The sequence below is a fragment of the Takifugu flavidus genome, chromosome 9 (assembly GCF_003711565.1).
Source record: "Takifugu flavidus isolate HTHZ2018 chromosome 9, ASM371156v2, whole genome shotgun sequence".
NCBI classification, from domain to species: domain Eukaryota; kingdom Metazoa; phylum Chordata; class Actinopteri; order Tetraodontiformes; family Tetraodontidae; genus Takifugu; species Takifugu flavidus.
Genome location: NC_079528.1, coordinates 13659157 through 13680292, shown reverse-complemented (window position 1 = coordinate 13680292; position 21136 = coordinate 13659157). Strand labels below are relative to the sequence as shown.

Sequence of the window (21136 nt, the reverse complement as noted above, 5' to 3'; positions counted from 1 at the left end):
GCGTGACTGACACAAATTTGAACCATTCCAATCGCGGTGTGAAGGCGGGTCTTACTAATTGTTTTAGCCAATCAGAGGAGTCGCCTGCGATGGCGTCACTAACAAGGAAGCTATTTAAAGAGGGCAGCAACACGCCTGTTTGTTGACATAAATAGAAAGTTTTATTTGGTTTGGGGGAGTGTTTGCCAATTTATGTAACTAACAAGACTAAAGGATTTTTCTACAATGAACATTTATGTGCAGTTCTGGTTCGTCCTCTTGGCTCGTTGTTCACTTGGTCTTGTAGATGCCAGTGCAGGTGTAGTTGAAACAGAAGTTTAAACGTCGGCGACGTTTGAAAATGTGATTAATATGAATGCGTATTTATTTCCCATTTGAATCTTTCATTGATTATCGTCCTTAATAAACTGTTTGTTTGCAGAGTTTGTTTGCAGAGAGGAAGAATGTCCTTGTCATCATTGCAGATGATTTGCGGACATCACTGGGCTGCTACAAGGACCCGCTAGTTAAATCCCCAAATATTGACCATGAAGAGAATTATTTTATCTTGTTAGCATCTTTTATCTTATTAGCATGTGTTATACTATATGTTTTGTTTCCTTGTATTCGTTCTCTATGTAATCGTATAATCGTAACTGCAATTGAAGGAAAGCAACCTCCTCCTTACCAGATGGCTCAAATTCGAGGGGAAACCATTCCCTTGATGGGAGTAAGTGATGGAGAGATTTAAGGGAATTGACAATAATTTGGTAGTATTGGCCTAGTTTAGGCTAGGCCAAAAGGGGGATTGAAGAGAATTATTTTATCTTGTTAGCATCTTTTATCTTATTAGCATGTGTTATACTATATGTTTTGTTTTAGGTTAAAGTTAGTTTAGAAGTTAGGAATACTATATACTCTTTAGTAGGAATACACATAAGCAAGTCAGTTGACCCTTCCTTGACCTGAATACTGGTCAGACAGTTGGAGCCAGGCAGACAGGAAATGGTAGACCCCCATCGTAAAACATGACAACGTAGTTTACTGGTGTTGATAAGTTCCTTGGCAGGAATATGACTTCGGACCTGGCCATCTGGAGAAGATAATGGAGAAGAAGGACCACACCAACACCAAAGGAGGCTGGAAGAAGAAGATGGGGTCATCCAAGAAGAAGGACTGGATTGGACTGAATTAGCATCAATAATTTACATATGTCTTTCTATAAAAGACTGGGTCAAGGGATAGTTAGGTCGTCAGACTTCATGCCCTGACAATTGACTTTGTTGTTGCTAGGGTTATGAACTGGCCCAGAGCTCTGTAATATTTGTATCTTGAATTGATTCTGTTTGCTACATACATCTGTTTGCTAAATACATCTGTTTGCTAAATACATTTTGAAATTGACATTTGTTTACTTGAAGTCTTCATTTAAAGAACACGCGGATTGGCAGTGACACACGAGAGGTACTGCGATCCAACAACCAACTGGCTTCGAAGAGTCACGTTTTTTTCAATGCATATGCACAAGTGAGTCTTGGATGTGTCTTTTTTCCTGTATCCTTCCAAGGAGGCTTAAATCCCTGATTCTTGTGTTGCTGCAACGCAGCAAGCTGTGTGTGCTCCCAGCCGGACCTCCATGCTGACAAGTCGCAGACCAGACACAACCCGGGTTTATGACTTCAAAACCTACTGGAGGGTCCATTCTGGGAACTACACTACTCTACCGGAGTACTTTAAATCCAAAGGGTACTTCACAATGTCTGTGGGCAAGGTGTTTCATCCAGGTAAGGTTATTTTGAGGTGTTTTTGACTAATGCTGGGCTGGTTTTAGTTCCCTCAGCGGCGCCATCCTGATGATTCAGATCGCTGAACCATGCAGATTTGTTATGTACGTGTGTTTACTGCGTTTCTTTCACCATCCTAGATTATCAGTCTTTGTGTTGCCTATTTTCCTCTAGGTATTGCATCTAACCACACCGACGACTACCCCTACAGCTGGTCCATCCCTCCCTACCACCCAGCTTCTTTACATTTTGAAAAGCAAAAGGTGGGAGCGGCGTACATACTGTTAATGCCACTGAACCTTTCTTTTACAGTATTAAATGGGCAGTATTTAAACAGAATTAAACAGCTTACGAATCTAACAACTCAGTTCTGTTAGCTATTTTTATCAGTGACTTGTCCTTTTTAAGATGGATTTCCTCCTGCATGATGACTTTGTGCTTCAAAGATATTGTAGAATTTCTTTTTATACAGCTACTCAAGCTTCTATGAGAATCAACTAATTGTTGTAGAAAACAGAATTTGAAATCTTAAGTGAATTTTAAGTTACTGTGGTTATTGCCTGCGTTGTGTTGTCTAAATATTGTGAATTAAAGGTGTTTGATCTTTGTTTCCAGATGTGTAAAGGAGACGATGGGCAACTCCATGCTAATTTATTGTGTGCCGTGAATGTGACGGAGCAGCCCGGAGGAACGCTCCCTGACCTGGAGAGCACGGAGGAGGCCATCAGCCTGCTGAAGGGTCGAGTGCAAAATACCCAGCCATTCTTCTTGGCTGTGGGTTTTCACAAACCCCACATTCCCTTCAGGATACCACAGGTAGAGAACATATTAACCCCTCGGATGTTGGGTGGAAATACAGGTTGACTGTAGCACACATGTATTGTGAATGGCAGTATTAGGTGCAGATGTCTGGCAGCTGTCTCATTGGTTATGAATAGATCAGGTACAGAATACAAAAAATCCCTTGGTTTTTGATGGTGTCATGTTCCTTAGCTGACCTTTGGACCTGTCCAGCCCTGAGTCACAGCCCTGAGTGTCTTAATAGAGCTGGTACTTCTGGACACTACAGCAATTCTCTATTTTTTCCTTAAAGACCATCTCGGATGCTGTCAAAGTGCTCAGGCATCAGTCATGGGAACCTCTTTCCCACTCCAGCCTCAAATTCTTGACGGGATTGAGTTCTCTTACAGACAGAATTAGATTATTCTCCAGGGTTTTGGTAGTGTTGCACAGTCCTGTTCCCTTCTGCCTTTACAAGCCTTTCAGGACCTGCTGATGAGCAGCATCCCCAGAGCCAGACGCTGCTGGCAACATGCTTCAGAGCTGATGTGGTGATGCTCATGTGCCGTGGGGTCCATCTAGGGTCTATTCTAGTGGCTTAAAGGCGAGAATTTGAGCTTTTATCGGAAGTGTCTTTTCTTTTTTGCAATTCTCCCATACAGACTAAAGAACCAGGCCAGTAGTTGTTGTGTGCAGTTTCCTCCATCTGAGGTTGCACCATAACTCCATCAGAGTGGTCAAAGATGCCTTGGTGGCCTCCCTTGGTGGTTGCTGTTTGCTGATAGAATTGGGTCAGCTGACACATCCTGTTACATGGAGGTTTGCAGGTCTTTCATGCTGTGTTGCAGGAGTACCTCAGTCTGTATCCCATCGAGAAAATGACTCTGGCCCCTGACCCCATCGTCCCCGAACTCCTCCCTCCTGTGGCCTACAACCCCTGGACAGATGTTAGGAAGCGAGACGACGTCAAACAGCTCAACATCAGCTTCCCATATGGCCCAGTTCCTAAAGACTTTCAGGTATGCTGATGGAGGCTGGCTGAAACCTGCCGTGTCCTGTGTAATGTCCTGTGTCCTGTCCTCCAGCTGGGTATCCGTCAGCACTACTTTGCTGCTGTGTCTTACATGGATGCCCAAGTGGGTCGGCTGCTCGGTGCTCTTGATCAGCTGAATATGAGTAAAGACACTCTGGTGGTGTTTACCTCCGATCACGGTACGATCCTATCTGTATGTGAGGCTCTGAACCAGGGGTGGGCAAACATTTTGATTGGTGGGCCACAATGGGTTCTAACATTTGACAAAGGGGCCGGACCAGGAGCAGATGGATGGATGGAGTGCTTTGGTAACCTCACCTCATTGGAGGAAAAAATACACATCTTGGGATATGGAGAAAACATGTGCTTTAATTTCAAATGAAAATGAAGAGAAGCATTACAACAAAATATCTGACTTTGGAATGAGTCTTAAAACACTTAAAATCAAATGAATAAAATGTTCCTTTTTTAAAAAAATGAATCACCATTTCTATTTTAAAGCACTGAAAGTTCTGTTATCCTTCAGGATATCACCATCACTCTCCTCCTGACTGTCTTTTTTCTAGTGGGAAAACACCAGAATTGCAGTGAAAATATAACATTAACAAGGTTTATTCATTTAATTTTTCAAGTTTGGCGGGCCGGATTAAAACGTTTAACGGGCCGCGTGTGGCCCCCGGGCCGTAGTTTGCCCATGCCTGCTCTGAACTTTGTCACCGTCAAATTTTAAAATTCCTCTCCACATTCCAGGATGGTCATTAGGAGAACACGGAGAATGGGCTAAATATTCTAATTTTGAGGTGGCAATGCGCGTTCCCCTCATTTTCTACATTCCGGGTGTCACCAGTCATCCACAGGAAAACTCAACATTCCCATTTATTGACGTCTTCAACAAAAAAGCCTTTAGTTTTCAGAGTGAGTCCTGTTATTGCGGTAAATGATCTACCATCATTTAATGAACACTTGAATATGTGTAAAGAAGCGTCAAGGGTTCCTGAATCCAAGAATATGCTGTCGTTCTTCAGATGGAAGAGAGAGCCAGAACGTGGTGGAGCTGGTGGATGTGTTTCCCACTCTCACCAGCCTGGTTGGGTTTGAAGAACTTGACCCTTGCGGTGAGCTGTCTTTCAAGGTACAAAATGACCGTTTTCAGTCAATCGTAAATGGATCATGAGTATTCTCTGAGGTCTCGTTGCTCGGCCGTGTCTCATCTTTACTGTATGCGAGTATCTGTGCAGAGCTAAATTGTTCACGGTTAGACTCTTCTTCCATCCAGGAGAGTCTTTGTACTGAAGGAGTCGACCTGGCCCACCACATCCAAAACGAGGCGGTTGAATTGGATCGAGAACATGTTGCCTTTAGCCAGTATCCTCGACCAGCTGATTCACCCCAGGTGGGGGGGGGGGGGGGGGGGGGGATAAATTGCTTTGGTTTTTTTTTTAAATGGAGTAAGCGATGTTATGAAAACACAAGCTAATTTAGCTCTTGTAAGGAAAATATTTTGCAATTGATTTAACTGCTATTTTTAAATTGACACCTTATGGTGTTATGTTCTATATTAGTATTGTAGAATAAGGTGATCATGGCATCTGTACGAATGGTCCAAACTGGCAAAATAATTCAACATCGCTGCAAAATTGTTTGCAGGAAAACTCTGACCTTCCTGACCTTAAAGACATAAAGGTCATGGGCTATTCTGTACGCTCCTGGAATTACAGATTCACGCTGTGGCTGGGATTCAACCCAACTACATTCCAGGTTGTCGAATCGCACACGTTCCTCAGTGCACCTGGTTTTGTGCTGGATGGGTTGTTTAAGTTTAATTCTGATGCAGCCGAATACAAGTGACATCCACGCTGGCGAGCTCTACATGGTGGAAGATGACCCCGGTGAAGACCACAATGTCTACCAGCTCATATCTGACAAGATGGTAGCGAAGCTGGCCAACCTGACCGTGAGTGGAGAGAGTTTGGAGGAAATGTCCTATTTTTGCTGTGCATTAACTTGTGTTTTCTGTCAGACTGCGAGTCTGCAGCTGCAGATGAGACAACAGCTCCTCTACATCACAGCTGGGATGAAGACGAGAGGAACAGCGTGACCATGGATGGAACAAAAGGACGAGAGCAGTACAACAAGGGTTAAAGGGAAAATCGTTTGCACATTTTTGAAAAGAGAACCTGTTTTAATAGTGAATAAGGATCATAATGGGATTTAGTTTGTTTTTGTACTGTCTTCAGACTTCAAATAAACATTAGTCTGACTCTGTCTGTTTTAAAGATGGCATCGCACTACTTTAGAGATTTACAAAGGTTAGATTTTAAATGTCAGTGTGCCAATGTGTTTGTCATGTTTTTTTTTTTTTTTATGAAGGTGAATCACAAAGAGCATCAGAAATGGAAACGTCATTAGGAAACTGAGCGAAACCTTTTCAGGAGTAAATGGGGAGCCACTGATACACAGACCCTCTTACAGAATTGCTTTGCAGGTGTGGGCCACAGGATACTTCAGTCTCAGCCTTCCTGGCTGATTCGTGGCTAGTTTAGATCTCAAAGCTGGTGGCAGCATTAATGGATTAATGGATCTACGACCCCCCATTAATCCTACAAAATTACCCAAACATTCCCTCCTGGATGTTGGTGTTTTACGGTTGGAGAAAACTCAGTTTTAGATATGCTTATGGAAAAGTTCTACACTATGGGGTTCTAAGATGGTTCCAAATCTAATAGTCTTAAGGATAAATACTTAGAAATTTAATTAGACAAAATGTTTCGACCACTGAGGCAGCTCATGTCAGCTTTTAAACAAACGAAAGGTTGGTATTATGTCAAGGGTTTGATCATGACTGAGTCCTGGCCTGGGTTACTGCCCCAAGTTCATTAGACCCTTCTAAAAATGTGTTATTGCTAACAAAAATAAAACGGCACCACTTTTCATAATTTATTATATCCGACTTTTGACAAATGGAAAAAAAATGTACAAGACTAAATGGTGGGTGCATTAATGACATATTTCCTTACAATTAAGTGCAAGCATTGATTTAGTGATTTTTAAAACCAAACACTAATTAACTTGTTTTATCCAATCATCTCCACTTCCTGATAGAATCCCAGGTGACGACATCTCCACATAGATGCTCCTGTGACTTAACGGAAGCCTAAGGCAGGTGCTTACTGTATGATGGGGGGTCCTGTGAGGGTGAGGGGATCAGCAGCAGTCTATGGAGCCTGGGTGGTTCCAACACCGACTGCATTTGCATAAGCTGACAGTAAACTGACAACCTGCCGGGTTTCTAGAGTAAGTCTGACCTCAGTCAGCCAGTCTTCCACAACTCTCCTGGCCTCTCCCCTCAACTGGTTCACCAATTTAGCTGCTAACTCCAGATTTCCATGCTCCAAACAGTAGCTTGCATACGACAGAAGCTTGAATGGGTCTAAATCCTCACTACATAGCTGAGAAGGTGGAGCTTCCTCTTTCTTTTCAAACAGCAGCGCAGCTTGGATGTAGGATAAGAAATACTGGTACAAAGAGTTATGGGATTCATCGATGAGGGCCACCTTGCGCGCCAGTGGTCGGATGGCATTGAATCGGGCGCGAAGGGAAGCCTCACTGTACACACCGCGCTGCAGGGATTCTTCAGGAAAGGCTGCTGACAGAGCCAAAGCGAAATCGTCACTGGGGCAGCTGTCTTTCAAAGCCCGAACAGCGCCCTCTAGAGGCACGGTGGGGGCCTCAACATCCGCAGTCTTTAAGGTGTAGTTGAGAGCATCCACGGAGATCCAGAGGTGATGAGCTTTACGAGCTTCTTCCTCTGCAACCACATGGCCTGCAGGCGAAAGACCAGAGATTGTGCCACGTTACAGGAGGCAGGAGACGTCCCAGCAACCGTGGTGCACAGTTAATCACAAAGGTGTTTTGGAATTCACTAGAACAGTTGATGCACAAGTCTTACTGTCTATGGCTTCTTCCACCCCCTTCAGTCTTGCATAGGCTGTGTTCATGTCCAGAGTAAAGTTATCCAGCTGCTCCTGGCTGAGCTGACGGAATTTGGTCTCCTGTTCGAGCATCTTACTGCTCAAGACCTGATCACACCAGTAGAGGTGACCAAATTAGTAATAGAAAAAGAAGAGCCACGTCTTTTACGTCAACCTCCAGCAGGTTTTAGTTCGGCACCAAAGCCAGTCGATGCCTACGTGTTAATCATTCAAGTTTACTCGTCATTACCTGTTCAGCCTCAGATCTCAGCTCCTGCTCCTGGACTTTAATCACGTCACGGACGTGGTCGGTGTGAGCGGCAGCTTGGCGCCGGAGCTGAGTTCTCATCTCTGCCTCCATCACTTCCCTCAACTCAGACAGCTACACACACACAAACACACACACAAACACAGTTCCTGTCACACTGACAGCAGTAGGAGACACATTCTAATACTGTGTGGAATAAAAGGAAGATCCCTTCCTTTTACCTTCCTCTCCTGCTCCAAGCGAGCCTCCTCCGTGACGTGCTGCAAGGCAGTATTGACGGTTTTGCTCAAGGACTTTTGGTGCTCTAGTTTCTGCTGTTCCAGCGCTGCATCGATGTGGATCTGTTCAGTCACTCTCTGCTCAGCCAGCTCTCGGTTCAGCTGGTCGATGCGACGGTGTGCGTGGGCTATCAGAGCATTCAGGTCATCCTCCGACAGCTTACCAGCTAACAGACAAAACAATGTTCAGCATCATCATGAAAAAAAGAGCACAACCGTGTCCCAATTCCTGTAATTCTTATTACAAAGCAGCCTTACCGTACATAACTGTTTTACTCAATATTTACTCAAATATTTACTCAATATTTGGTTTATTAGCCATCAAAATTCAGCCAATACTGCATCTGTGTGTAGTCTTACTGAGTCCCTTCCAGTTGGCCTGGATCTCTGGAGTTAGGCTGCTTACTTCCCTCTGGAACTGCTGTTTGGCCTCTTCTTCAATGTTTACATTTAAAAATGTGTTATTGCTAACAAAAATAAAACAGCACCACTTTTCATAATTTATTATATCCGACTTTTGACAAATGGAAAAAAAATGTACAAGACTAAATGGTGGGTGCATTAATGACATATTTCCTTACAATTAAGTGCAAGCATTGATTTAGTGATTTTTAAAACCAAACACTAATTAACTTGTTTTATCCAATCATCTCCACTTCCTGATAGAATCCCAGGTGACGACATCTCCACATAGATGCTCCTGTGACTTAACGGAAGCCTAAGGCAGGTGCTTACTGTATGATGGGGGGGTCCGGTGAGGGTGAGGGATCAGCAGCAGTCTATGGAGCCTGGGTGGTTCCAACACCGACTGCATTTGCATAAGCTGACAGTAAACTGACAACCTGCCGGGTTTCTAGAGTAAGTCTGACCTCAGTCAGCCAGTCTTCCACAACTCTCCTGGCCTCTCCCCTCAACTGGTTCACCAATTTAGCTGCTAACTCCAGATTTCCATGCTCCAAACAGTAGCTTGCATACGACAGAAGCTTGAATGGGTCTAAATCCTCACTACATAGCTGAGAAGGTGGAGCTTCCTCTTTCTTTTCAAACAGCAGCGCAGCTTGGATGTAGGATAAGAAATACTGGTACAAAGAGTTATGGGATTCATCGATGAGGGCCACCTTGCGCGCCAGTGGTCGGATGGCATTGAACCGGGCGCGAAGGGAAGCCTCACTGTACACACCGCGCTGCAGGGATTCTTCAGGAAAGGCTGCTGACAGAGCCAAAGCGAAATCGTCACTGGGGCAGCTGTCTTTCAAAGCCCGAACAGCGCCCTCTAGAGGCACGGTGGGGGCCTCAACATCCGCAGTCTTTAAGGTGTAGTTGAGAGCATCCACGGAGATCCAGAGGTGATGAGCTTTACGAGCTTCTTCCTCTGCAACCACATGGCCTGCAGGCGAAAGACCAGAGATTGTGCCACGTTACAGGAGGCAGGAGACGTCACAGCAACCGTGGTGCACAGTTAATCACAAAGGTGTTTTGGAATTCACTAGAACAGTTGATGCACAAGTCTTACTGTCTATGGCTTCTTCCACCCCCTTCAGTCTTGCATAGGCTGTGTTCATGTCCAGAGTAAAGTTATCCAGCTGCTCCTGGCTGAGCTGACGGAATTTGGTCTCCTGTTCGAGCATCTTACTGCTCAAGACCTGATCACACCAGTAGAGGTGACCAAATTAGTAATAGAAAAAGAAGAGCCACGTCTTTTACGTCAACCTCCAGCAGGTTTTAGTTCGGCACCAAAGCCAGTCGATGCCTACATGTTAATCATTCAAGTTTACTCGTCATTACCTGTTCAGCCTCAGATCTCAGCTCCTGCTCCTGGACTTTAATCACGTCACGGACGTGGTCGGTGTGAGCGGCAGCTTGGCGCCGGAGCTGAGTTCTCATCTCTGCCTCCATCACTTCCCTCAACTCAGACAGCTACACACACACACACACACACACAGTTCCTGTCACACTGACAGCAGTAGGAGACACATTCTAATACTCTGTGGAATAAAAGGAAGATCCCTTCCTTTTACCTTCCTCTCCTGCTCCAAGCGAGCCTCCTCCGTGACGTGCTGCAAGGCAGTATTGACGGTTTTGCTCAAGGACTTTTGGTGCTCTAGTTTCTGCTGTTCCAGCGCTGCATCGATGTGGATCTGTTCAGTCACTCTCTGCTCAGCCAGCTCTCGGTTCAGCTGGTCGATGCGACGGTGTGCGTGGGCTATCAGAGCATTCAGGTCATCCTCCGACAGCTTACCAGCTAACAGACAAAACAATGTTCAGCATCATCATGAAAAAAAGAGCACAACCGTGTCCCAATTCCTGTAATTCTTATTACAAAGCAGCTTTACCGTACATAACTGTTTTACTCAATATTTACTCAAAATATTTACTCAATATTTGGTTTATTAGCCATCAAAATTCAGCCAATACTGCATCTGTGTGTAGTCTTACTGAGTCCCTTCCAGTTGGCCTGGATCTCTGGAGTTAGGCTGCTTACTTCCCTCTGGAACTGCTGTTTGGCCTCTTTAAGCAGTTCACTGTACTGGGAGACAATTTTAGCTTCCGACTCTGCGGTTTGAACCTGTGGGCAGATGTGCACAAAGGGCTTGATGAGCTTTGATGTTGCCTACATAAGCAGCATTGTGTCAAGAATCTTTCATACTTTCGTAACCACTTTGTCCAAGTCCACCGTCATGTTGTGGAGGTTCTCCTCTGCTGCTAAAATCAGAGGGCGAACAGCAGCTACCTTCATCTCCTTAGACTTATTGATTTCAGCCTTGAGGTTGGACAAGACTTCACTACAGGAGGAGGGAAAAACAAGTAGAAAGAATAGAACAGAACCTCAGTGGAGTCAGTTTCAGGCCATGAAACTATTCAGTCATTTTTGCATCTTTCAAATGAATGAATGTCCCGGGTTAAATCACTGATTAACATTTGCATGTAATATCTTACTTGGCTTTCAAGAAGGAAGCTTCGGCAGCATTAACTGCGGAGGCTCGAACAGCGACAGCCGCTTCAACATCTTTCCACTGGGCCGACTTCTCCGACTCTGGATCCTGGTTTTATCAACAGAAATGACACTTTGTTAAAAACGTGCAACTGGCAAATTTACTGCAAAATATGTTGCCTTACTTATTTTATTACACATCATTTGGTGTATGATGCTGAAATAAACTGACTGATATGAACCAAACATGTGTATAAGGGGACACTTTGTCACACTGTCACCTTAGAAGACATGTACATGACTTGAACAAAATGTATTCTTGGTATAACAATATTTCCATGTAGCTGCATGTGCAACAGGATGAATATTGTATTTAATGTAGCACACATAAATGATTCATAAGTTACTGATCACACCATCGTCTCCTGGTGATCTGTGGTGTACCTCTGCCTCCATAGCTGCCTTCAGTTTGTATGTGTGCTGTGTGATTGCTTGCACAGCAGCCTCTTGAGCGCCAATGGCCTGTAGCGTAGCTTTAGCCGAGCTAGCCAGTGACTCTTCAAGATTTGCAGATACAGCTGGAAAACACAGATGTGAATGTGAAAGCTCGATGTAGGAAGCAACAACAAAGCAGAGATTGATCCCCTTTATTACATTTAGGTAGAAGCTTAGATGCTTGAACAACCATTGATACAACAAAAATCCACAGGGTCCAGGGAAGAAGAAGTCAGATGTAATATGAGAGAGTAAACTTCAGCATTATTGGAGACATTATCAGAGATCTGGTCCATCTGCAGCTATTTTCCTTCCAAACCTAAGACCACACATCCCATTAAATATAGACTTTCTGCCTGTTAGTGTTAGTCCTGCCAGCCTACCTGCGATGATGTCCTGTTCCTCCTGGTTTTGTTGAGCTATCCTAGCTGCCACTTCTTCTGCGGGACGTTCTTTCAATATTCCTTCTGCCACAGCAGCCTCCACCTTAGATTGGACTGCAGCTGCCTCTGGAGTCTTCGGGTGATTATGGCAGTCCTTGCACTCATCTGGAAGTACAAAGACAGCTCTTCAAACCCCCAGCATATTATGGTTTTCAGAGCTGAGGTGTCACACCAGTGGTATGTCCCCGTTTAAACAGCAGTGAGCAAAAACACTTCTTGATTATACATATTTAAAAATGTCCTCTGAATGAAAATTAGTTACTAATTAAAAATGTATCTGTAAAAACTGCCCAAGTGGTCATAATAATAGTTACAGTCTACACGATGTATACATACACTGACCATGGTTACCGTCCCAGACTGGGAGAACCAAGGGTCTGAAAATTACAGTTTACAGCATGGAGCTGTGTGACCCTCCAAATATATTCAGAGCATCACTGATGCAGTGGTCAAACTGGATTTACACAGCAGCATTACCATCCACCACAGTGGCTTCAGCCTCAGGCACTCCTGGCAACACACCTTTTAGATTTATCCCCCAGTGCTGACAATTAATTACATTTGCATGAACCAATTTAACCCACTGTCTATTTGTTCCACTATAACCAGTTCATTTATCCTCTGTTCCATATCTTGTCCCAATTAACAAATTTATGTATCCTCCTATCCAGTCCTAGTATAACCAGTCCATTTAATCTGTCTGTTCCACTATAACCAGTCCATCTATTATCTCTTAAAAAGTATTACAGGTCAATATATTCTGTCTTTTAAATCATTAATTTTCCCCCCTTTCTGTCCCACCTGTCCAGTCATCCTCTGTCCTAGGCCAGTATAACTATCTACTTTATCCTCTATGGTCCATGTTCCACTAGGTTCTATGTTCCACTCCATTTAGCCACTGTCCCACATTAAAAAAATAGTTTCATAAATATTCTTCCAGTTGCTTTCCAGTGTAAATTGTAAGCATTCATTTTTAGTTCTGGTATAATGCTAAACAAAGATATATAGCATTAATAAACATTAATAAACACACTGATTTGGGTTATTTTTGCACGTGTTGGGAAGATGTCATAGACCGACTCCTCTTGACATCTGAAGCTTCCAGGATATCATGATGGGATACAGAGCACCATATGGACACCAACCCAAGAGAAGTTTGTGTACCTTTGACTGTTGCCTCTGTATCACAAGGAGCAGGGACTGTTGGGACCTCACTAATAGCTGAGATGATGTGTGTTGCCTCTACTGAAGCCTCTGGATGTAACAAAAATACACAAGGATACCAATTTGGCAAATTGAACAGATGACACAACATGCATATGTGAGATGTCTCTGAGCATCAAACAGCATGCATAAATTCAAAGAGTGCAATCTAGAATGAGAACAACAGCAGATGAGGGTGACATTTCATTTAACTGCTTGTGTGACACAACTCAGTGGCTTCCACACATGAACGAGAGCACATCAGCATGCAGATGGATGATGGCCCCGATCCAGCTGCTAAAGCAACTTAAGAGTTTCTACGCAAAGAGATGAGCAGCTTTTCATTGGTCACTTTGTTCACCTTATCTCTACCTCAGAAGAGCAAAACTGAAGATGGAAAAAAACAACAACAAGCAGCAACTGAAGGTGGCTGAAGGTAAAACCGAACAAGCCCAATTCCCTGAAATCCCCTTACAGAGTATTAATGAGGATATTTAATGAGCAGAAACATACCCTCTATAGTCTTTGCAGGCTGAACAGGACTCTGGTCGGGTGCTGGACTCTCCGCCACCTTCGCCTTTTTCTCCGACTTTGGTTTTGTCTTGGCTTGTTTTTCCATCATTGAGGGAGGCTGCACCAGTTCAACCTGATTACCGGTAATAGAAAAAGCAGCCATTTGTGTCCCATATACATGTTTGAAACACAAAGAGCTAATTCTAAATTCCAAAGTGTGAAACTTTCTATTGACCAATTATATTACTGAATTTACACCAGGTATATTTTTAGGCCTGCTCCTGTTAGTATTTCTGCAGATATGAAATGTGATACAGTGCAGTCAGGATGCTACAACCCTCCACCAACATTTAGTGTTTGGCCTTTGCCAAACACTAAAAGAAAAAAAAAAAGAAATAAAATATTCTCTAAATCAACCTATGCTTACTTAGAGCAGAATGTAGGAGTCACTTGCGCCTGTTGTGTAATATGTATATTGGGTTAAAAATGTCTTAAATCCTTCAGACTATGATTTGTTTTGTTGCACTCAGGACTCGGTGGTTCTTTTTTTCCTACATAAAGAAAAACTAAAGGCTGAAATTATATAGTTTACATCTAGATATATATTTTTTGACTTTTCATTATCAAATATTAAAGAAAACAGATCTCATGTGTTTTGTTCTATGCACTGAAACATATTCAAAATAGAATTTATTGGCTTTATCTTTAAGTCTATTTTTATTTTCTGAAAACTAGATGATTTTCCCACAGTTGATGTGCTCCTGATGTCTCTGAGGAAATGCAGAATTTGTTCAAAAGACATCAATTGTTAAAAAAACACACACACACAAAAAAATAATAATCATGCGGACCTGCTTTCTGATCGGGATGCTTCCATCTTGTGACGAGGGTCCCAAGGCCAGATTAAACAACCAGTCAGAGTAAGGAACATTCTTCTCCACAGCTGCTCTGAATTTATGGTCCCATTTGGCATAGATGATTGTACCTCCGACGCCGCCACCGACGGTCAGCACAGTAGCAGCAACTACTTTTGCTGCACTGAATCAAGACAGCACAGAACAATCATGAGACGAGAGCAAAAGGTAAATTCAAAATCCGTTGATTTAAATTCAATACCATTACTGCAGCTTCTAAAACCCCTGATAATAACAATAATAGCAGTGGTGCCTGATAACGCAGGCGAAGCAGTTCAAGAAACCAAGGTGTACAAATTCATAAGGATGTTTAGGAGTTTAAAGCTTTCTGTAAATGTATCACCTTAATTGTATTTTCTTTGGCTAAATTTCTAAAATATCTAAACCTACCAGAAATTCTCCAGGGTTCCCATTTTTATATTTCATTGTGTTAATAACATGACCATCAGAAGATCATAGGTAGTGTGTGTGGGTGTGTGTGTGTGTGTGTGTGTGTGTGTGTGTTACCTGTTCCCGCCTGTACCCGCTGTGTATTTTCGGCAATGTTGCAAGTTTATGACACTATTCCTCCCAAAGTTCTTCTAGAATATAGGAAACATAAAAGGGGCAGAGAAAGACAAAGTAAGCTGTTGGAAAATGTATTTACAGATATTTAAAACAAAGAGGACCCTGGACATGGGCACTTCTACCCTCCATATTCGACATCTAATGGGGAAACTAAAACTGGATAATGGTACCCACAGGTTGGAATAAAAGTAAACTCTTTAAGCTTTTAAAGTAGATACGCATGGTATCACAAGTTTATCTGAACCAACTGTACCAATCCAGAATCATTAGTGATGCTTGTGACAAGCAATGCTGTATGCTGCCATGACATGTCAACTCTGCAACCTAGCGGTTTTATTATGGGGGGAGACATGAACGATAGGAAAAACCAATTAATATTGTGCTTGACCAGTGCAACCAAAGTACACAGTATGTTCACAACCCCGGTGAGCATTTTTCAAGTGAACAAAATTGCAGGATCATTTTCTGAGATCGCTACCCTGACCTCCTGACACATCAACTATTTAGAGTGACTGATATAGCATTAGATACCCGTTACTATAAATGAACAATTAATCACCAAAACATGTTTAATATCGGAAACTTTCGTGTAAGTCGTGACAAGAAAAATGTTTTGTTTTTTTCCCATTATCGCATTTTGCTGCTAAAGATCCAACCTTGAGCCGTGGGTCATGTACGGTCAAAATGGTAGCTGTTAGCATAGAAGCTACTTCTACCGGTCCGTCCTCGTCCGCTTACTTACCCGAGCAGTGTGAACAGTTCCTCTCAAACAGGCCCTCAGCATGGTCTTTATTGACAATATTCCTCTAATTTGCACTTAACAATCAAACGTTTCTACTCTATTTAAAGACAGACAGAATACGTCACTCTTCTTCTTCTTGGGCCTTTTCACTTTTTCTCCGCTTTGGTATATTGTTGGTATGAGAACACAACTGATGGTGCGTTACCGCCATCTACTGGACGTTCGTGTGAAATAGAAGTGCACGCAGAATGAAAACAAAGCAAACAATCTTTCCTAGTTTAGAAGCCAAACACTTGTTTATAAATTTTAATAGTATGGTTTATTACGTATAGACATAACAAAAGGTTGGCTTGAATTCGAACACATGACTGAGCCCAGGTTAGTCAAACATAATATACATTCTATACAATTTCCTTGTATTTTACTCATTTATTGATGCAACAACCACTCATGCTAGTACCCAGTTGTTAGTGAAATGTATGTCTAAACATTACATATTATAAGATATTAAATTCTAAAGCTGGGATTATGTAAATGTTCTATTTATCCACATGGATATGACTTGAAACTATAACTTAGAATCACACAATTAAATTTAGTTTTATTTGAAATTATTTTCGGTCCATAAGAAAACATGAACATTTGAAAACCAGTATAAAAACAAAACAAATTCTTTAATCATTTATGTTACATACTCAAAAACATATTTTTTCTAAGAAAAATCACTGTTCATTTTTCAACTTCAAACATGTTCTTTCCATGACTTATGTCCTCACAGGAAGTTGACTTTTACATTAAGCGTCCACTTAAAATCCCATCATAAAAGAAGACTCCCTGAGTGAATTTGTAATCGGTTACAATATATATGTTTAAGGAAAACAACTGCCAGCTACAAGATGCATGTGTGTAGAGGCACAATCTATTTTGTGTGAAATAACAGATTGCGAGATGTGTGTAGGGTCTTCAACATTTACGAGTTATGACATTTCAAGCTCTGCTGCAGATTCTGTCTTCTGTACTTTAACTGGAGTGCCAGAACAGTCTTCCTCCTGAGCAAAAAAAAAGAAACAGAAATATAGTTACCATTTACCTGATATCAACCACAGACCTTAAGGGCTCAACCTTTGATGTCAGATTTAGAGCTTTTGAGGACACATGTAAACTTTCAAAGCCAACATTTGCTTGACTGACTCTTATCTTGCTTCAATGTTTCAATAATCACAAAGTCAAGAACACATTCTAACAGGACGTGTACTATGTGAAGATATCCAAGGTAGTTTTCTATGTCAACTGGACTGGGTTTCTTCTCAGTCCAGTTGACATAGAAAACTACCTTGGATACAATGACCTGGATGATTGAGAATCTACACAGATATGTAAAGATACTTGACTTAAGATGTGATGTGAAGACAAAATGGCTAAAAAGTGTAATTCTCCAAATGACCTGTATGTCACATTTCATTGAACATGCACAGCTCAGAGATCCTTACCTCCACTGAAATTCGATGCACATTAACAGATGCTGGGGCACAACTGGGGTCTGACAGGACTGGAAAGTCCAGCTCAATATCCATGATATCGTCAATGCCCAGTTCATCGCTGCAGGAACATGACACACAGAGTGAGTAAAGGTAAGTGTATATTTTTACAGCTCCTATTTGAGCCTAAGAGCAAAAGATGTGTGTATATTTGTCTAACAGTCAAAAGTCTGCAATAACGGATTTGTGCAGCTCAACATCCCCTACAATAATAAAAAAAAAAAACTAACCAGCAATATCATTACCAAATGCTCAATTAACATTTTTCTTACTTTCTATACCAATGGTGGTCACCTCGCCTATTATTTTTTTTAATTAATGAGACACTAATGGAAAAACCAGGTGTGAGGAATTAAATGTTCCGATGAGTTTTACACTGATTGTCACGATGCATTCATAAAATCGGCGTCCGACGTCATCATTTTAAAAGCCATGGTGCTTCAAGCAGGTCTTACATGCTGTCCGTTGCTCCGTCCTGGCTCTCCTCTGCTGGGGGGTCCCATGCGTGTAATTTCACCTTCCACAGTTTGATCTGTTGGTCCCAAGAGCGACGACTGTATTTCCTAAACTTATTTGGTGTCTTGGGGTGAACACCAGGCTGACGCATGTGTCTGAAATTCAACATGAAAAAGCTTTGTTAATCTCCACCCCTTCACACTGACATGGAAAACAGATCAACAAAGAACAGAGATTGAAAAAAAAAACGTAACCTACTTTGGGACTTCTTTGATATATCGGTCATAGGCAAGTGTGTTCTTGCCATAGTTTATCTGCTTCTGTCGCCGTAGCAGCACGGTCTCGTCGGTTTCCATGTTGTCACCCTCTCTGGAGTCACAGCTAAGGAAAAAAGAAAGGCTCAGTACACAATGACAAACTTCAAAGAAACAATAGTTGATTGTGCATTAAACATTTTATCATTTTCAAGTACAACACCGACGTGAAACTGGTGAAAAAGAATACCTTCCAGAGGAGCCAGAAGAAGCCTTCCTCTCTCTATGGGCGCCTTCTGCCCCCAGTATTCTCCTCCTGTAACTGTAACACAGTCAGTAACCATTGATTAACAGATTTCAGACAGGTAATTCTATGATTAGAAAACAGAATCAGAAGTTGGTTTAGTTACCGCTGCATGTCTCTCTGCACACCTCTCCGCATCTCATCATCTTCCACCTGGCTACCCCAGTCCGTCCGTCTCTCACTACAGCGGGACACTGGACCGGTGCTCTCAGGTGTGGTGAAACTGAACAGAAAACAATTAAGAGGAATGTCAATTTACCTTCCCCCATATGGACAAATTAAAATAAGTCATGTTGATGTATTTGTTGACTACAGACGAGTATGAGATTATTCACCATTTTGATTAGGGGGTATTCACATCTGGGTTATTATGCAGTCCCATATTTCATCTTACCTGGAGTTTCTGTTGTCAGAATATTTAGTGTTCTCCCTCTCCTCACACTCTCTGTCGGTGCGCAGCATCCCATCGACCCCTCGCTTCCTGCAGTGGGTCCAGCGAGATGATCCATACCGTCTGCAAAAGCCCAAACAAGCATTTTATCAATTTAATCTATAGTCAGCACTAATCAAGACAACTCAGATATGCTGTTCACATCTCCTAAAAGAACATTAGGATCCAGTGGACAGTCATTAAACTACCACCACGCATAACTTAAACTAAAATGTCTTCCTCAAAACTCATGTTCTGGGCTTGAGTGCATGTTTTATCTAATCTGTCTTTCCCCGTACGATTATCAGCTAGACAAATTATTTAAAATGCACTTACAAAATAAAAAGAGCTGGTCTGATATTTAATTAAACGGTGCACCCCGAATAAGATAAAAGTTCTCCATTTTCCATAGAACATGATGATGTCGACGATTATTATTGGGACAAATATCCTCACAAGTTGCTTTATTTTTATTAAATGCATTATTTCAAACGTGGTTAATCAGCCCCGCGTACCATTAATAAATAAAAAAAAGCATCGTTTAGACCATCTGCCTAATTGTGTACTGATCAAATTAATTCATGTAGCTGTTTCGGAACAAAGACGGAAACCTATTGATACCAGATCGTTCAGACTGGTCAATCACCAATAATGTCACAATTTGGCATAATGAAGTAACTGTAACAAATAAATTAAAAACGCTGTATGTCTGCGGTTTTTAAAAGCATTTTATTGCCCATTCGCGTGAAAATGTGACCAGTTTAACAGTTTCTCCCGCCACGAACTTTCTACTTCCGCCAAATATTTTTTAAGCTTCGTAAGTCGCAGGACAAGAAATTCTCATTTCTATTCAAAGAGAAAGCATTTGATAATATCGACAAACGCTTCTCATCCTTTAATGATCGATTATCAAATACATCTTCATTGTCATTTTGGTTTGTTCGCTAAGTGGAAGAACTACAAAGATTCTTTTAGATCTTGTTAAAGCTAAACCCGGAAAATATTAAACAAATTAACTTCTGGAACACGCAGACAGGTTGTGTTTTGCTTTTAAATAATACAATAGCTTTTTGTAACAACCAGAAACATTTGTATAGATTTAAATCACAAGCTAACCTCAAACCAACGCAAGAAGGCACGCGAAAGTTGTTTTAGTAGAAAAAGACAGTAGAAGATCAAAATGTACCCGTTTCCCTGTTGGTCGTGACGAGTGTCAGATCGACTGTCTTGTGTGCGACCAGACATTTCTGCTGCTAAATGTTTCCTCTCTTCTACTTCTGTGATAGTTTGGGAGGATCTGAGCACAAAAAAGCTACAGTGATCCGCGCCAAGGCTAAAAGACGCGGCACCCCAAAACAATACAGCATCTGACGTCACCGGAACAGGCGGGGCTTGTTTGTTCTCCGCATCACTCGCCACACCGCCACCTAGTGGCAGGGTCGGTCTGGTTCAGCTGCTCATTCCCACCCTCCATCAGCAGCTACTCCTGAAATTGATGAGGCATTTTCTCCTCATCGACATCACTTTCTTCTGATTTACATCCTCCAATAAGGCAGAAAATGACTGGTCTGTGGACAGTGGTTTTGCCACTGCTGGGTTTGGACCAGGGGAGATGCAGGTGGATGCTCAATAATTAGTTCAAGCACTTTGTCATCTATTTTTTTGTATTTCAAAGGTTGTAAAACAAAAAAGAACACATGGCAGGACTGACACCAACAATGTTTTCTTGTATTTAAATCAAATGTATTTATTGTCATACATGCTGTTGCAATCTAAAGATCTGAAATAGCATCTCAAGTGCATGATAATGACAAAAGTTCTCAAGAACGACATCATATGATTACAACAGTGGACAAGTATTACTGAGTTTGCTCAAATTCAACAGATATAGTGAAAATCATATTTATATTCTCTTTGTTAAAACAATACACACTGTTGACTTTTTAATCTTGTGAGTATAAAGTCTGAGAAAGCAAAAGTAGTGATTGAATATATCCTGTTTCAAACACATAATATGAGATGTGTTTATTCAAGGGGGAAAAAGTTCTGTTGCTAGCAGGCTTTTCATCGAGCGACCAGTTATGACCAATTTATACTAATTACACAGGGTTTAAACAGAATGCAACTGGTGACTAAACAGACAGTTGATAGTGTAAAATGTGCATTTTCTAAATGGAGTGATAGATGATGAAAAAAGACACAATGGTAGTTGATGCATAACATGGACCTACATTCACACACCCACCCGCACT

At 41.9% G+C, this 21136-nt stretch overlaps 4 protein-coding genes across 6 annotated transcripts; 1 reads left to right on the top strand and 3 right to left on the bottom strand.

Annotated features, from left to right (window-relative positions):
• The first annotated feature begins 81 nt into the window (after positions 1-81).
• Positions 82-5836, top strand: ids (iduronate 2-sulfatase). The gene is made up of 14 exons (XM_057042709.1): positions 82-298; positions 435-528; positions 1464-1506; positions 1586-1763; positions 1938-2026; positions 2379-2579; positions 3392-3562; positions 3629-3755; positions 4327-4491; positions 4602-4708; positions 4853-4969; positions 5224-5334; positions 5411-5530; positions 5597-5836. The coding sequence occupies exons 1-14, from the start codon at positions 226-228 to the stop codon at positions 5672-5674; spliced, it is 1674 nt and encodes a 557-aa protein (XP_056898689.1). The 5' UTR covers positions 82-225; the 3' UTR covers positions 5675-5836.
• Positions 5837-6500: 664 nt separating this feature from the next.
• On the bottom strand, positions 6501-8777 carry LOC130531900 (MICOS complex subunit MIC60-like). Its single transcript, XM_057044076.1, has 6 exons — positions 8750-8777; positions 8454-8528; positions 8037-8260; positions 7798-7929; positions 7526-7655; positions 6501-7399 (listed from the first exon to the last, which is right to left on the bottom strand). The coding sequence occupies exons 1-6, from the start codon at positions 8775-8777 to the stop codon at positions 6792-6794; spliced, it is 1197 nt and encodes a 398-aa protein (XP_056900056.1). The 3' UTR covers positions 6501-6791.
• Positions 8582-16093, bottom strand: immt (inner membrane protein, mitochondrial (mitofilin)). Of its 2 annotated transcripts, XM_057042705.1 has the most exons (14): positions 15903-16093; positions 15101-15174; positions 14531-14717; positions 13680-13812; positions 13128-13217; positions 11904-12068; positions 11470-11603; positions 11031-11134; positions 10741-10876; positions 10530-10659; positions 10112-10335; positions 9879-10010; positions 9607-9736; positions 8582-9480 (listed from the first exon to the last, which is right to left on the bottom strand). In XM_057042705.1, exons 1-14 carry the CDS (start codon positions 15942-15944, stop codon positions 8873-8875), a joined length of 2289 nt encoding a protein of 762 aa, XP_056898685.1. In that variant the 5' UTR covers positions 15945-16093; the 3' UTR covers positions 8582-8872. The 2 variants fall into 2 exon arrangements, with proteins under 2 accessions (XP_056898685.1, XP_056898687.1); XM_057042707.1 differs by lacking the exon at positions 13128-13217.
• Positions 16094-16194: 101 nt separating this feature from the next.
• slbp (stem-loop binding protein) lies at positions 16195-20286 on the bottom strand. Of its 2 annotated transcripts, none has more exons than XM_057042736.1 (8): positions 20071-20286; positions 18849-18968; positions 18561-18677; positions 18401-18472; positions 18155-18277; positions 17896-18051; positions 17393-17501; positions 16195-16951 (listed from the first exon to the last, which is right to left on the bottom strand). In XM_057042736.1, the coding sequence occupies exons 1-8, from the start codon at positions 20127-20129 to the stop codon at positions 16880-16882; spliced, it is 828 nt and encodes a 275-aa protein (XP_056898716.1). In that variant the 5' UTR covers positions 20130-20286; the 3' UTR covers positions 16195-16879. The 2 variants fall into 2 exon arrangements, with proteins under 2 accessions (XP_056898716.1, XP_056898717.1); XM_057042737.1 differs by having other exon boundaries at positions 18401-18466.
• Positions 20287-21136: the final 850 nt, after the last annotated feature.

Excerpts from the sequence above, each read along its gene's own strand:
- ids (XM_057042709.1), top strand. The coding sequence starts at position 226 with ATGAACATTTATGTGCAGTTCTGGTTCGTCCTCTTGGCTCGTTGTTCA. Across the intron at positions 3,756-4,326 it reads GGTGTTTACCTCCGATCACG|GATGGTCATTAGGAGAACAC; the intron begins GTACGATCCTAT and ends TCCACATTCCAG. Across the intron at positions 4,970-5,223 it reads GACCAGCTGATTCACCCCAG|GAAAACTCTGACCTTCCTGA; the intron begins GTGGGGGGGGGG and ends AATTGTTTGCAG.
- LOC130531900 (XM_057044076.1), bottom strand. The coding sequence starts at position 8,777 with ATGTCGTCACCTGGGATTCTATCAGGAA. Across the intron at positions 7,656-7,797 it reads TGAGATCTGAGGCTGAACAG|GTCTTGAGCAGTAAGATGCT; the intron begins GTAATGACGAGT and ends TGGTGTGATCAG. Across the intron at positions 7,400-7,525 it reads GGTGGAAGAAGCCATAGACA|GCCATGTGGTTGCAGAGGAA; the intron begins GTAAGACTTGTG and ends TTTCGCCTGCAG.
- immt (XM_057042705.1), bottom strand. The coding sequence starts at position 15,944 with ATGCTGAGGGCCTGTTTGAGAGGAACTGTTCACACTGCTCGG. Across the intron at positions 10,011-10,111 it reads GCTTGGAGCAGGAGAGGAAG|CTGTCTGAGTTGAGGGAAGT; the intron begins GTAAAAGGAAGG and ends GTGTGTGTGTAG. Across the intron at positions 9,481-9,606 it reads GGTGGAAGAAGCCATAGACA|GCCATGTGGTTGCAGAGGAA; the intron begins GTAAGACTTGTG and ends TTTCGCCTGCAG.
- slbp (XM_057042736.1), bottom strand. The coding sequence starts at position 20,129 with ATGTCTGGTCGCACACAAGACAGTCGATCTGACACTCGTCACGACCAA. Across the intron at positions 18,278-18,400 it reads TCTTCTGGCTCCTCTGGAAG|CTGTGACTCCAGAGAGGGTG; the intron begins GTATTCTTTTTC and ends TTTTTTCCTTAG. Across the intron at positions 18,052-18,154 it reads TATATCAAAGAAGTCCCAAA|ACACATGCGTCAGCCTGGTG; the intron begins GTAGGTTACGTT and ends GTTGAATTTCAG.